Source organism: Dipodomys ordii, unplaced genomic scaffold (assembly GCF_000151885.1).
Source record: "Dipodomys ordii isolate 6190 unplaced genomic scaffold, Dord_2.0 Scaffold94, whole genome shotgun sequence".
Classification (NCBI taxonomy): Eukaryota; Metazoa; Chordata; class Mammalia; order Rodentia; family Heteromyidae; genus Dipodomys; species Dipodomys ordii.
The window spans coordinates 5,816,253-5,832,663 of record NW_012267310.1 but is presented as its reverse complement, the minus strand read 5'-3'; the positions used below and the strand labels follow the sequence as shown (position 1 = coordinate 5,832,663).

The window sequence follows — 16,411 nt, the reverse complement described above, 5'->3', positions numbered from 1 at the left end:
ACCCAAAATTCTTGAAGATATTAAATGCTACATCAAAATTGTCCTTATCAACATAAGAAAGATGGGGTTGTATACTGCTTATTTTCCTATAATCATAGTCACAGGGCACTATTGAAGGTACTTACTTGGAGCCATCTCAAGCAAGATAAATTCTGCATACATTACCTGGTTGTTGTTATGCTGAAACTTAATCTCATGTTCAATTTACTTAAAGCAAATTGTATTTAATCATAAAACTTAAAGTTTTAGCCACATAATAATAATAATAATACAAAGTGACTAGTTGTCTGTAATTAATTTCTCTATGCAAATGCTGGATAACTCCATTGTGAAATGGAGAGCATCATATTGTATTGAGTTGTATTGATTGTGTTGTATTGTATTTAGTGTGCTTTTCCTTCTATTGTTGAAAGAAACCCATCAGTCGACCTACTTCTGAGGGTTAGGATTCAAACATAAACTTAATATGAAGTTTAATTATTCCTTAGGTTTATGTAGAGGTTGGTCTGGAATTTTGCTTCCCTAGTTCTGAACTATCTTATAGTATATGGAAGCTTTATTATTTAACAGCATTACCCTTTACATAGAATACATGAAGTGAGAAATGTGAGTTCTCGTTAACAGCCCCACCAGTAATGATGGCAATATTTTCTTCATTAGTGACATTAGGGTGACTTCATATGCACTTATTAGCATCTGCATTTAGGATTTGTTTTGGTATATTCTAGTTGACATTTTACTGCATGCTGAAAGAGTCCAACAAAATTAACAGAAAGAGATAATCAAATTTAATCAGATTTGATCTTACAAAGAAATTGTCAGGTAACTATAGGAAACAACATTTTCACAGGGAGTATATATTCATATTTTCATAGTTGCTTAAATGAAATATAATCAGGATGGAAGCTGAACTGATATATGTTGCTCTCTGTATAATATTTTACTTGTAACCACACTTCACATTTGGATGTTTTGAATATGTTACGGGTATTACAAATGAATTTTAAACCAAAATTGAAAATCACTGTTTTCCCTTCAGGGAAACTAGGCTAGAGGTAATAAAACATGACTCAAATTCTTAGCTTCTTGATATGCTCTTATCTCTGTGCCATTGGAATCACATATGGGCTTTTATTTTTTATTTTATAATATTAACATACTAAAAATAGAAACCAGAAATGCCACCTTATGATTCCAAATGGGAATTTAAATTATATTTCATGTCTTTCAATCATCAGGATAGTTGTTAGTTCCCCCAAAAGAGTTGAAATGGAAGTAAGCCACTATGTTAAAAAAATTTCTTATTCCCTACTGCTGATAATTTCAGACTAATTTGAAATACCTCTTCTTCCATCCTAAGGTCTAATTGGAAATTATATATTCTCTTTGGATTTTCCAGAGTGTCCCATTTCTTTTTCTAGGACATATGCCACCATCTATAGTACCAAGAAGTTCTATTTTATAGTTATCACGTTTCTAAGTGTAAGATTAAAAGTTATTTGAGAAATGGAATTCTTTCTTATTCATCAACATTCCTCAGTGACCAGTGCTTCAAATCAATGTGGTTAAATATTGAATTAAACTCATCCTTTCACTTTCCTTCTCAACATTACTAAAATACTTACATTTTATGTGTGTTGTAACAAATTTATCATCTGAAAGAATGCTTTGATATGAGAACTAAAATGTGTTCTCAGTATAATTCTTTGACTTGCTTAATAAAGGTGACAGACTCGCCTGGTACCAGTGGCTCATACTTGTAATCCGAACTACTCAGGAGGCTGAGATCTGAGGATTCTGGTTTGAAGCCAGTCCAGGAAGGAAAGCTCCTAAGATTCTTAGCTCCAATTAATCACTTAAAACCAGAGTGGAACTGCGGCTCAAGTGGTAGAGTGCTAACCTTGAGCAAAAATGCTCAGAGACAGCACCCAGGCTCTGAGTTCAAGCCCCAGGATAGGCAGACACATATAAAAATTAGACAATAACTTAATCAGTATCTCATGTCAGTCTATTATTTCTCACCTATAATAAGTAGTATTTGAAAGGGAATTCTTAAAACTATGTAAATGTGTAAAATGTAAAAAAATAGCAGTTTTGATTTTATATGAAATTTCTTAGGTTATTGCTGTAGTTATAATCCAACCTATTAAAATTAACTTAAGGCAAAGCAAGTTTCCATTTTCTTGATTTATTTGTTATGGTATTCTAAATTCATATTTAACTGCAGTTATAAGATTCACAAAGCTTTTGTAAGATTCATAGTAATGACCCATCTAGTACAAGTCATTGGGAAATTGTCAATATTCTAAAACAAGGTTTTGTCATTTGACTACTCTAAATAAGCTATTCCTTGACTTCAGGTATAGTAACACTTTAGTAACAGTATCAACCAAACTAAAGTTGATATCAACTTTATATACTTAAAAATCTTCATGTATTTAAGAATATGAAATACAGATAGAAAAACCTTTCTTAATGAACTTTGTCCAAAATGTAAAACACAAGGCAATAGACAATAATAAATATAATTTATACTAAGTTTACTTATTAAGCCATTTATTCATTAAGAAAAACTTATTTTGAAATTATTATAGGCCACAATATACAAGAAAAGTTCTTACATTCATGGAGGCCATAGTCAACTGAGGAAAGGAATATGGAATAAGAAACCAATTGACAAATGTTAACTGATAGTTTTAATTAATTAATTATAGATGGAAATGGTTATGAGTTAGCAATTTTATATGTTAAGGCATATATTGGGTACAGTTATGGACTTAAGCATATAGCAAAATATCCTGTGTAGATGAGATGATACATGCACATAAAATGACAAACGAATCAATATATAAGCCTAAATCCATGCTGGATGGCTAAGGAAAATCTACAACACAATAAATTTAAGGAAAAGGATTTTTCATGAGGATTAAAATGTACCATTTCAAATTTTATTTGAGTAAGAATAAAGTTGAATTCTCAAATAAAGAATGCAGGACTTTGAATAGATCTCAGAAGTTTTTCCAAAGACTGACAGTCACTAAATATTATAATTTATTTCCAGATGAAGTTGTCAAATCCTTTTCACATGTCTTTGAAAATAAGATAGGAGCCTCATCTGTTCAGGATGCTTTAATTGTCTCTATATTATGCCAAAACATCTGGTAGTTCTAGTCTATAGTAAAAATGCCACACTTTCAAATCAATAATATCAACTCAATCATATTTTTGGCATCATGTAGCTCAAACAAACCTGTTGACTGGCACTGTAATTTTCTCTTCAAATAATTTTAGCTTAATGGAAACTCCAAACTCTTATAAGTCTGCTAAGACCACATTTTTTTAAATGCCTTTTCATCTATATATGCATAAAATTGATTTTATTCATAATGTAGGAGTATAGAATAAATAGAACTCATATAACTTGAATGAAACATATTTGGTGTATACTTGAAAATATTTAATTTGAGAAAATGACATTGCTGATATTTAAATTAAAATATGATTTACTAAATCTCAAGAAGTTATAGTAAACATTGAAACATGACTATGTTTTAAATGCTTGTACATTCATTATATAAAGTTACATGCAGAAAAAAAATCTTTGAAAAATATAACAGTTACACTAGAAGTGAAGATAATAAATTTTGGGTTGTTTTTCAATGTATACTTATGTGTTAAGACAAATTGCTGAGGCAAATATCATAAGTAGTGACATAATTCACCTGTCAGTTCAATGTGCTTAAGACTTTCTAAATTGTGGATTAGGGAATTTTCGAGAACCAAGAAAGAAGTAATGGTTCATAGAAAAGAAAATTTCCACCTGTTTTATACTTGAGTATTTTTTATGATTTTTCTTACAAAGTGATTATTTCTAATGAACAAATAAATCAGCTCCTTTTGTGTGTATTATATATGTATAAATAATTTCCATAATATTTGTAATTTTAATAATGAAAACTGTCTATAAAAATACAATTAGGCCAAGGGTTTTACATTTCCTGTTTAGACATTATATTCAGAGGGGGAAAAGGGACTCATTTTACAAGTGATAAAATTAAGATAAGAAGACATCAGTGGTTCTAAAGTAGTAGTAGCTGTGACAGATATGCCCCAAAACTTAACAATATAACCTTTGTACAACTACTTAAAAATAAAAAATGTTTTATAAATATATATTAACATTCTTATCTATTTAAAAATTGTTTATTCACAAAGTTCAAAATGAAAGTTTTATGTGTGTTCTTTTAAAAATAATACATATAAACTAATATTTTCAGCTTATGTTCCCGCCATTTTCAAAGATAATCCTCCAAGTCATTAGTTTCTTTTGCCTTCAGCCAGTATAGGGTGATGAATGGCATTTTTAAAGGCAAGATGTAGAAAGAACATATTTGAATTCCACTCACATTCCATTTCTAAGAAGATAGTTATATAAACCTACCTAAATGTGAAGAAGTTTATGCAATGTATTCTAGTGCTGTACTTAAGAATTTTTTTTTCATGGGCAGCTTATCAAACTGTGACAACAATATTGCTAGTCATCAAACATCATATATGGGCCACATTCCTCAAAGAGAAAACTCAAACCTCAACTAATCATTACACATGAATCAAAATCTGGCCCCGGGAGATGTGTAGTAACCATTGTCAAGTAGGCATATGGTTCATCTTCATTTGATAGGAAGACGATTTTATCAATGTAGTAGTCAGAATAATACGTCTTCGTATCCCCACTCCTCTAATGATACACAATGTTAAAGCCTTAGCACCAATAAATATGTTAAGTAACATGGCAAAAGTTGCAGGGGAAATTCAGTTTTATAGTGAGCTGGCCTGAACACAAAATATGGTAGAATATCTGAGTGAGCCCAGTGTAGCCAGAAGGGTCTATAATAGTAAAAGAGAGAGCCTGAAGAATGAGTCAGAGAAGATACAACAATGAACTAGATAACCTGATGAAACCAGTTCAGAGAGTGAAATATCAGGACTCAATTGACCACTGCTATCTGTGAATTTAGAAGAAGGTGCCATTTGCCAAGGAATATGGGAAGCCTACAGAAACTGGAAAAGACAATGAGATCTTCACCTTGAGTCCAGAAGGGAATGTACTCCATTGACAATTAGTTTTTGTCTGGCTAATGCAAGTATTTTGCTTCTGCCATTAAAATTGGAAGATAATTATTATTGTCTGAAGCTGCCATCTTTGGTGGAATTTTACAGCAGAAATGGGAAAATAATGAAATTCTCTCCCACCACAAATATCCAATATACCATGGTGGTGCTGGAACAAGGTAACTAGAAACTAGAAAAAAATTCCCTTCAGAGCTTTTCTTTCTTTGTTGCTGTTGTTTTTAATGTACTATGTGATTTTTTTGTTTCTTTTGTATATTGTTCCCCCTCTGGTATAACCCCTGTTGTCACTGCATCTTGTGTATACATTTTTTTAATTTGGGGAGGGGAAGGGAAATAACAAACAGGGATACAGGTTGACCCATTGTAACAATGAGATGTACAAGACACTATGTTGAAAACGAACTTTACAACTTGGAGGGGGGAGGGAGGAGTTGGGGAGGCGGAAAGGGAAGGAATAGTAGAGGAAAAACAAAGGAGGGGGTAACAGTGCTTGATAGGAAATGTACTCATTACCTTGCTCATGTAACTGTAACCCCTTTGTATAGTATCTCTACAATAAAAAAAAAATCTTTTAAAAGAAGAAACCCAGCAGTACTGACATAGGACACTGATAAACCTTGAGAGGAAGGCATTGTAATCTTACTACCACAAAGCTTCAGTAATTAAGAGTTCTTTGATTACAACTGATTTTGTTTGAGGGAAAGAGCCAATTCCTATTTTTTGTGAGAATGCTGGTTTTGAGGCTTGAACTCAGTGTCTGTGCTCCATCCCTGAGCTTTTGTATACAAGGCTTTACCACTTAAGCCAGAGCTCCACTTCTAGCTTTTTTGGTGGTTAATTGGAGATAAGAGACACACAGATCTTCCTGTACAGGCTAAATTGGAATTTTGATTCTTTTTTAATATGTTTTTTATTGTGAAAATACTGTACAGAGGGGTTACAGTTACATGAGTAAGTTAATGAGTACATTTCTTATCAAGCATTGTTGCCTCCTCCTTTGTTTTTCCCTTACCATCCCTTCGCTATTCTGAGATCTCAGCCTCCTGAGTAGCTAGGATTACAAGTGTGAGCCACCAGTGCCTAGCTTCTTGAGTGTGTGTGTGTGTGTGTGTGTGTGTGTGTGTGTGTGTATGCATGCACTGGCATACATATGTGCCCACTGGTCCTGAGTCTTGAACTCAGAGCCTAGGTGCTGTCCCTAAGCTAAAATGTCTACATTCAGTGACAGTTTCATTGCATCTATACTTGTGATGTGCTGTAATCAAACATTACTTGCTTTTAAGAACGAATTGTTACAAATCTCAGGAATATTGGGTGGTCATTAACATCATGTTGATAGTGGCTTGAAAGTGGCTGTGGCATGAGTAGTTATACCACAGATGTTGGCAAATACTATAAATCACGGCTTTTTATTTATGTACTTTTTGAGACCCAGGTGTTAAAATTTTAATATCACAGCAGTGTGTGTACCTCTTTTTCTTAGCTTAATGTAGGCTAATGTGACTCCCTCTGAAGAAATCAGTGGGAATGCTGCAAAACTAAGTTATGTTGCTCAGCTGAGAAGTCTTACAGGGCCTTTCACTCAATATTTTTTAGAATCTTGCCTATCACTCTTTGGCACTTAGAATAAGTCAGCTGTGCTAGCAATTTAAAGTCTTAAATTTCTGAACTTTCTCTCCTTGCTAAATATTTCTTCTTGCACATCAACCAATTATTTCTCTATCTTATCTCCTAATAATCCATTACAAAAAAAAGTGGACTGTAAATGTCAGCCCACCATTATCACTGCCATTCAAGTTACTGCAGGTGAGTTCTGACCAAATATTTTCTCACTGCACCAGATAGATTTCACTGCAGTATTGATTTAGCTGCCAAACCACTGTTCCACAACTAAGCCATTCTGTAGAGTGTAAAGTTTTTTTTTATTAAAATAGCACCCTGCTCCATACTGTTAGTTGCTTTTGTAGTTCAGGTAATATTATCTACAATAATTAATGAATCATAAAATCTAATGGTCTTAAGATAGTACAAGTGTATTTCATACATACCTCCCAAAAGAGCAAGTGGCTCTTGCTCAAGCAGCAACATAGGGACTCAGGCTCCTTCCCTCTGTGGCTCCCCCCATGTCGATGATATTGCTTTTAGGTCAAAGAGCTCATTTTAGTCACCGAGCTCACTGTAAATCTGTTACAAGCTAGCGGAAAGCAAAACAAAAAAAGCACGGGTCATAAATGGGAAGATTTCTATGGACCAGCTCTAAAAGCAACATAGTTAATTTCTGCATACATGTCTTTATATATAAATCAGTCACACAGATACTTTAAAAGAGATGATGCATGTAGTCTAGTTGTTGGGAAAAGAGAAGAAATGAATTCGGTAACAAAGAGAAACAGCTACTCTTTGGTGAAAGTCTTTTTCATTTTTCTAGTAAATGTATTAACTTCCTGTATAGCTACAGTTTAACTTTTATGTTTGTAAAATTTTACAGTCTTGAAGAAAACTGTAATACCATCAGGCACTGTTCACTGTGGTTACCAATATAATTATCTTTTCTAGAAATCACCTCCAGAGAAAGTCATAAAATATGAAAGTATGTTGTGTTCAATACCATCTTACAATCTTATAGGGTAGCTTTACAGAAAATTTTCACATCTTTGAAAATAATCCCAGTGTTTGAAGTCTGACAAGACAATGTTTGACATGTTCAAAATGCTTGCCATATTCCAGAGCTAAGGGAAATGTGGCTATATTTGGACTCACTCCATATTCACAAATACCCCTGGAACTGGTAAAATGATACCCTTTTACAAATGAGTAAATTTTGCCATGCTAAATATGGGTAGATGTACAAGGTGCAAAAGGCTAAATCAAATATGATGGGGATCTCATTTTTTCCCTTTTGTTTTCTACTTTTGTTTGCTCCCTTTTCTTTTTCTCTTTTTGTTTTGTTTGCTATCTACTTGTGAAATTTGTATATCCTACCAAGTACAAATTGGCAAAGAATACTTTTGTGTGAGCCAGTGTTGGGCTTGAACTCAGGGCCTATACGCTGTCCTGGAGCTCTTGTGCTCAAGGATAGCACTATATCCCTAGAGTCACAGCTCCACTTCAGGCTTTTTTGGTATTTAATTGGAGATAGAGTTTTGAGGACTTTCCGCCCTGGAATGGCTTTGAACTGTGAGTCTCAGCCTCCAGAGTGGCTAGGCTTACAGGCTGAGCCACTTCAGCCTAGTGCAGAAACAGCTCTTCATAATAAGACTTCTTCAGGCTATTGAGAACTCAAGAAAAGGGGATGAAAACAGAATTCCAATAGAGCCAAAACTTCAGGGATAGGCACCCAAATTTTTCCTGTCTTAGCAAATTTTAACTATGCTTCGATTAAGGAGTTTGCAGGTGTTCCCTTATTATATGCATCTGCTAAATAAAAAGACCTCTATTAAATAACATAAATTAATTTTCCTTCCAAAGATAACAATGACAGGCTCAGATTCTATATTTCCAAAAGCCAAATTAGTTTGGCTCAAGCTTTTATGTTCATCTGTAGCTTATATTCTCTTCATTACAAATAATGTGTACTGAAATTTTGATGAATAATGGATGAAATCACCCACTTTCAATAATTAACAAGTTGGAGCAATTATTTTTGGTTTACATACCCTTCACTTGTTGAAGTATATTAGAAGACAGTCATAAATACCATGCCATTCCAATAAGTAAAAACTTTATGACACACTACAAGATAACATTTTAGCATAACTAAAATGCTACTAGCATACTAATTAATACTAATAATTGTTATTTCACATCACATGATATCCAATCCCACATTTCACTGGTGGTCTCAAAGTCCATTAGGAGTTCCAAAGTTTCTCTTACCACTGAGTTGTTGAAGTAAGTATCCAAAAGTATCTTTTATTGAAATTTGTTGTTGAATTTCTTATCTAATTCATGTGGTAAGACTCTCATCTCTCTTTATGTCCGTTATTGGTGGTGGAAAGAATCACATCAGTTGTCTTGTGGAATCTTCTACATCCTGAATTTAGCAGGTTTTTTCAAGTTGAGTTTTGACTTGTTTCTTTGTCTTAGATATAATTGCCTGGTTCTATCATCTCATTAAAGATTAAAAATTATATTCCTTATTTTTGGATTAGTAGTATTTCCTTCCTTTTTCATTCTGTAAAGAAAATGTTTCCCAGGCACGGGTGCCTCATGTCTATAATCCTATGTACTCAGGAGGCTGAGAGCTGAAGATCTGGATTCGAAGTCAGCCCAGTCAGGAAAATTCATAAGACTCTTATCTCAAATTAATCACCAAAAGACCAGAAGTGGCACTATGGCTCAAAGTGGTAGAGCACTAGCTTTCAGTGAAAAAGCTCAGGGACAGTGCCCAGGTACTGAGTTCCAGTCCTATGACCAATCGAGAGAGAGAGAGAGAGAGAATGTTTCCTTCTTAATCACATTAAAATATTTTTTCACAGGAAATTTAGGAAAAAGAGGTTGACTTTGTCTCACTGTCTATAAATTTTAGAGATAAATGTACAAGAAACCCTAATGGGCAGTTATAAGATCTTTTGAATAATACAATGTAGTAATGTTAATATATCTTAAATACTTAATGATTGTTTAATGCCCAATATGTTCTTTCTCATTTCTGTGGAAGTGTCTTTAAATCGAACCATGCTTTTACATGACTATCCTAGTCATTAAAATGTTCCTTCTTGGTCCAGGCTGCTCTGGGGCATGGGAGGTTTGTAAGTAATGGCGGTGCTTGATCTCCCAATTTTTACGGAGGTTATCTTCTTCCTAAGGACAAGTGGAATAAGTCCTTCCTTCAGGGCAGGTAGCAGTTCAAAGACTGGAGAAACTACCACTTGCCGCAGAAGTGGATGAGCACATGGAGCTGCTCCAGCAAGGACATGTCTGAGGCAGGCGCAGAGGCCAGTGCAGAGGCCTAGGTCAAAGCTGAGGCAGGTAGGGAGAAGCCTCGCGGGAAGCCAGCAGGCTGGCGCAGCTGCCTAGGCAGGCATGAAGAAGTAAAACATGAGGCCGACTTTGAGGCCCAGGCGAGCACAGAGGCAGAGGTTTGGGCAGGCTAAGAGAAGGTGCTAGCAAGAAACGCAGGCTGATGCAGAGGACTAGGAGAGTGCAGAGACCTGGGAAGGCACAAAGGCCCAGGCGAGCACAGAGGCAGAGGCCTACGCAGGCACACAGAAGGTGTGTATGAGATAGGCAAGCTGGTACAGAGGTACAAGGCCCAGGGAAGCAAAGAGGCAGAGGTCTGCGCAGGTGCAGAGAAGGTACAAACAAGGCAAGGCAGGCTGATGCCGAGGTCTTGGTAAAGCACAGAGGCCTGGGCAGGTGCGGAGGCCCAGCAAGGACAGAGGCTGAGGTTTGCACATGCGCCAGAGAAGCATGGAAAGCAGGCTCATGGACCTGGGTGAGAGCAGAGGCAAAAGCCTGCACAGGCGCTGAGAAGGTGAGCAAGAGGCAGGCATAGAGACCTCAGTGAACATAAAGCGCACTGGAGGCGAGGCAAGGCAGGCTGGTGCTGAGAGGCCTACGTGAATGCAGAGGCCTGGTCAGGTACGCAGAAGGCATGCATGAGGCAGGCGCAGAGGCCCTAGCAGGCACGTGAGCAGCAGGGGCAGAGGCCCGGGCATGCACATGAGCAGCAGGCGCAGAGGCCCGGGCAGGCACGTGAGCAGCAGGCGCGTGAGGGGCAGGCGCGTGAGGGGCAGGTGTGGGGGAGGCAGGCCGTTTGGCCCAGGCAGTCAGAGAGATGCATGAGGGGCCGGCACAGAGGCCAAGGCAGCGGCAGTAGGGAAGAGAGCTTGCTGGTATTCCTGTACTCTGTGTGCCCGATGGCCGCTGGGCTGGCTGTGCTGAGTGACCTACCGGGAAGACACCTAACTGCATCTCATTGCCCTGTATCTCCTGTAATGTTTCTTTGGATTGGGAACAAATTATCCAAACTATAAGAGGAAGACGGTTGCATTCTGGAAACTCTGTACCATACAGGCTGCTCCCCCAACCTTGGCTACAAGTACAGATGAATTCCTAATCTAGATCTCGAGGGACTTGTTTTGACTGTTTTGAGGCTGTTAAAAGTTATACTTTAGGGTCCTCTGAAAAACTTCTACTGTCAAGAAAATAGAGGGTTTTTTTTTGTTTTTGTTTCTGTTTTTTAAATATTGAAAGTAGGTTGAATTACAAAAGTCCCTAAAGCAGATGGAAGATGTCTTGGTAGCATTACAAAGGAAGCTCTGGGAGGTTGAGTCAAAGTTGGCTCCCCCCGTACCCCCCACCCCGACCCCATGCCATAACCCACCCCTCTCTCTGTCTCTCTCCTCTGCTTGCCTCCCTCTCTCTCTTATGTTTTTTGACCCATATTTCTTAAATGAGAAGTGTTGTAAAATTGACCCTGCAGTTATATTTTATGCAAAGGTGGGATTGTCACCCTCATTTAAATTTTAGAGCCATTTTATATCTCCTACAGTTGGAATTTAGGAGTTTTTATTTTAATCAAAGATTTGAAGGCCCATCCAAACTCTATTGTTTTCTGCGTTAAATTCACTATATTTGACTTGAGAAAAGAAAAAAAAACCTATGTCATTTTTAATTACATTGGACAATACTTAATAGTGAATTATGACAAAAATTTAAACCTATTCCCCACTTTACTATGTGGTTCAATCTTTGAAAACTATGTGTAAAGCTCTCTGGAATAGCTGGTCAGTTAAATCGTGTCAGAATTATTTGAAAACTTGCCCAACAAGAGCAAGAGATCATCTATCAGCCATCGCCACAAAGGGTCTTCCCACTTCTACAGGGCAAAACTATGGATACTGATACAGAGCCTGTCCTATGGCCTTCTAAGATTGCTGTAAAAGCACCAGGTATGTGCACAATTGTTCAGGCCTTTCAGCTGTGGGAAGACTGTGTGTGCACAGGGGTTGTGCTATGCAGCAAGGAGCAGAAATGATCAACAAGATATACCCAGTGATGTCACAGAGCTCTTCAGAGCTGAAAGTATACATACCTGTGTACCTGTCCACATGCCTGTCCATGCTGTCACTGTCTCTCTAACTTTTGTGGTCTGCACTGGCCTCAAACAGTTATCCATCTCTGCCTCTGAGATTACATGTGTGTATCCTATGCCTGGCTCAAACTCAAGTTGGCATTTTTTTTGGGGGGGGGAGGTGATTAGTTAGTACTGGGGTTTGAACTCAGGACTTCACTCTCACTGGACAGGTACTTTGATGCTTGAGCCATACCTCCAGACCTTTTTTCTCAAGTTATGTATGAGAAAGGGTCTCACTCCTTGCCTGTGCCAGCCTGGTCCATGATCTTCCTATGTCGCTGTGATGATCTGTGTGTACCATTACATGCTTTTCTAGTTGAAATAGGATCTTGTGAATATTAATGCCAGGCTACATTTTCCCCAATTTCAGCCCTTTTTTGCTATAGTTTTGATAGTGTGTTGTGTTTTGGCCTCAGAAACTGTCTGCCTACATATAGCCTCCCAAGAATGGATTGCTGTGTGAACCATTGCATCCTGCTGTATGGGTTTATTTTAAAGCTAAGTACTCTTCTTAGAATGGGTTACTTTGCTCATTTTGTAAAATTCTTGTCTTTCTCCTGAGTTATTGATAAAACATTTAAAATTGATTATAAAGTTTGGTGTTTCTACTGAAAGATCATTTCCTGGTCTGTCACTTTGTGTGTCTGTGTGTATGTGATTGCACATGCATGTGAGTGTGCACACACCAGTCCTGGGGGTGAACTCAGGGCCTGCTTGCTATCCCTTTGCTTTTTTGCTCTTCCACTTGAACAATGGTGGACTTCCATCCTTTTGTTGGTTAATTGGAGATATGAGTGTCATGGACTTTCCTGTCCAGGATGACTTCATATTGCAATCCTTATATCTCAGCCCCCTAACTGGCTTGATTTATAGCCTTGAACCACAGGCACCCAACTATCAATAACTTTTAATCTTCTTAATCACATTTAATCCTCTTACTTTTATTTGTTTTTTTTTTTGCGGGGGAGGTCCAGTCGTGGGGCCTGAACTCTGGGCCTGGGCGCTGTCCCTCAGCTCTTCAGCTCAAGGCTAGCGCTCTACCACTTGAGCCACAGCACCACTTTCAGCTTTTTTTCCTGCTTACGTGGTGCTGAGGAATCGAACCCAGGGCCTCATGCATGCAAGGCAAGTGCTCTATCACTGAGCCGCCTTCCCAGCCCTCCTCTTACTTTTAATCTTAGTGATTTTATTTGTATTGTTTTATTACAAAAAGAAGTTTTAATATCTTTCTCTCTGTAGCACAGGATGGCCTGGAACTCATGACTTTCCTGCTTCAGACTCCTAAATTCTGGGTTTAAAGGCAAGGTTCTGAGGTAGATGACCTATTGAGTCTTAACTCAGACACAGAAACCACACCTCAGTGACTGGACTTTGTCAGTCTGTCTAGCTACCCTTGTTTTCAGAATCTCAGAGCTAAAAAGGGCATGAAGTTTTTGGGTTATTTTTTGGGTTGGGTACCCTCTTTACCCCTAAATCAGGATCCTCTCAGTGAGTATTTCTATAACCAAGAGGCCTGTTCTCTCATACTACAATGATTAATTTCTGAGACCACTGTGGAAAATGATAGAGTTCCCTTATCTGAGATGCAGCTGCCTCCTGTCAGACTGAAATAATTGACAGAGTATAATATGGAGTGAAATAAACCTTCCATTAAAAGACTTGAGAAAGAAGAGTTGCAACAATGGTACTACAGTGTTACATAACAAGAAAGAAAACAGAACAAGTACACAATGGAAAAACTACCTCAGAGACAACTGGATGTTGGGAGATGGTTGAAATTTATTCAAACACCAAAACTTTACCTTTAAACCCTTTTAAACAAGCAGAAATGTGAGAAGGAAATAATTTACAAAGTATAACATGAATGAAAACAAATCTTGAACTCAATAGCTAAGTCTTAAACTACAGATCAGAGTTACAATCTTAAAACAAGGTTACAACTGTGTTACATAATAAGAAAGAATACAACAACTAAGTTTCGCTTCCTCCAGCACATACTTGAATCCCTAATAAGATTTACTGCTCTTCAAATACACAGTGAATACTACTTCCGACCCAGCTAGATGTGGGAGGAGCTGAGGGCTGCAGCATGGGAAGGGTCCTGGGCAACAAGGGAGTCCCCAGCTGTACCCCTTCCTTCTGCTCTCCCTGCCTCATCCTTCAAAGCCTCATCATACAACATAGGGAAAGTATTAAGGGGCTTATCGACAACCTTAACCAAGAACTCGAGCACTTTCATTTTGGTGGTTTCAATTCGGGCTCTGGCACCCCACAGGAATTCATAACAGGGAGGATCACTGTCAGGTATCTGGCGGTACTCCAGGTATCCATCCAGCACCAAATCATTGGTGATGAGCTTTCTAGGCTCACCAAACTTTGCATACTTCATCCCATCATGAATCCCCAGGTCATTCAGGAATTTCCAAACATCTTCTTCAGTGGCACGATTGCCCTTCATAAAGATGATACCCAAGAGCATCATCACCATGCCCATCCTAGACAAGCCCCCAGTGGCACTCAGATTACTCTCACTGATGTCACCCAACTTGCTGGCAAGGGTTTCAGGTTTACTATTTGGCTTTGCTCCCTGAAAATCAATACCAAATAACCGCTCCATCTGCTGGGTTGCATTCCTGAAGATCTCAGGGAAGCGCTGCTTGTAATTTTTTTGGATGACCTTTAGCATATCTACCTGTGTAATAGGCTCTTTTATTTTAAGCTTCTCTAGCATGTTTTGCACCAGTGTATTATTCTTCCTGGTGAGTGGATCTTTGAACCTGCTCTTAGTGGGGACTGCCACCTGGAAGGTACTGGAACTTTCCTCATCAGTACCTGCATTAGGACCCTGGGCACCTACATCAGAACTAGTACAAGAAGCCCCTACATCATCACAGGCAGATGACTGGGCTCCCTGAGACTTGTGGGAAATGCAGACAGCACTGGAGCTGGGGAGAGCACCATCACCAGCAGGAGAAGCGGGTGAAGACTCCACTTCCTTCTCTTTGGGGGCCTGTGCACCCCAAGGACTCTCCCCGTGTTCCTGTTGACGCCTGGCACGGGAGCGATGCTTACTCTTCTGTCCCCTTGGCATGATGACTATGGTCAGATCTAGCAGGTAGGAGACCCAGCAAGGCAGAAATCTGAAGGAGGAGGGGAGAAAATGTACTTGTGAGAACTATCTCCAAGGGGAGAGCTCCCTGGCTTTAACCCAGGTTCTCTCTGCAGGTTTTCTTTCTAGTTTTTGCTCTACTTACCCACCCGGTCAATCTGTGTCCTCTCCAGGTCAGCCTGTGTTCTCTCCTAGTCAGCTTGTGTCCTGAGACTCCTGCAGAGGAAGTTATAGAGTTTTGTGTCACGGCACGATTCAAGGTTTACTTAGGGGACCACAATGAGAAGCAATATAGTGTCAAAGTCCTCAGAATGGTATTGGTTTACACTCAGGACAATTATACCTATTTTTTGCAAGGTCTAGATCCTTTCTTTGCACTGTTCTCCTGAAAGTAACAATAGTAACTTCTCTAGTAACAAAAAGGATGCATAAGAGAGCACCCCACCACTTCATTCAGGTAGATCTGGGACTCCTAGGTTTGATAAGAAAGGGTATATTTGATGGCTATTGGAAATGATCACTGTCCTCACTCTGTTTATGTGGCCTCAGAATCATTTCTTGCTCACCCCTTGACATTTTATTTGTCTAAGTCCCCCACCTCCTTAGTTCTGCAGAGAACAAATGATGGAGAAATTAGATCCTTTGTGCTGCTGGACCATACACAACAGAGTCAGGAGGGGCTCCGTATATCTGCACCCAATCCTCCTTTGAGTCTCCTCCATTTTCACAATAAGCTACATTTTAAGCTTCTAGGGCCAATGGGGCATTAGTGGCTCACATCTATAATCCTGGCTACTCTGGAGGCTGAGATCTGAGGATCTTGGTTGGGCTTAGAAGCTAGCCATGGCAGCAAAAGTCCATGAGACTCTCATCTCCAATTAATTGCCAGAAAGTTGCTCAAAGTGATAGAATGCTACCTTTGAGGAGAAAAGCTCAGGAACAGCGTGCCGGCACTGATTTCAAGCCCCACATTTGGGAAAAACAAAACAAAAAACAATTAGGGGGCAAAAGTTTGCCACTTTGGTGAACAGAATCTACCAGCCATAGATTAAGACCTTTGTTTATTGACATCAAGAGAAAAACTGGAT

The 16,411-nt window shown here is 38.5% G+C and overlaps 1 protein-coding gene across 1 annotated transcript; it reads right to left on the bottom strand.

Moving 5' to 3' along the window:
• Window positions 1–14,273: 14,273 nt before the first annotated feature.
• LOC105993272 (melanoma-associated antigen B4-like) lies at window positions 14,274–15,305 on the bottom strand. Its single transcript, XM_013026477.1, has one exon. It carries the CDS (start codon window positions 15,303–15,305, stop codon window positions 14,274–14,276), a length of 1,032 nt encoding a protein of 343 aa, XP_012881931.1.
• Between the last annotated feature and the right edge of the window lie 1,106 nt (window positions 15,306–16,411).

Coding starts and splice junctions, on each gene's coding strand:
- LOC105993272 (XM_013026477.1), bottom strand. CDS start 15,305: ATGCCAAGGGGACAGAAGAGTAAGCATCGCTCCCGTGCCAGGCGTCAA.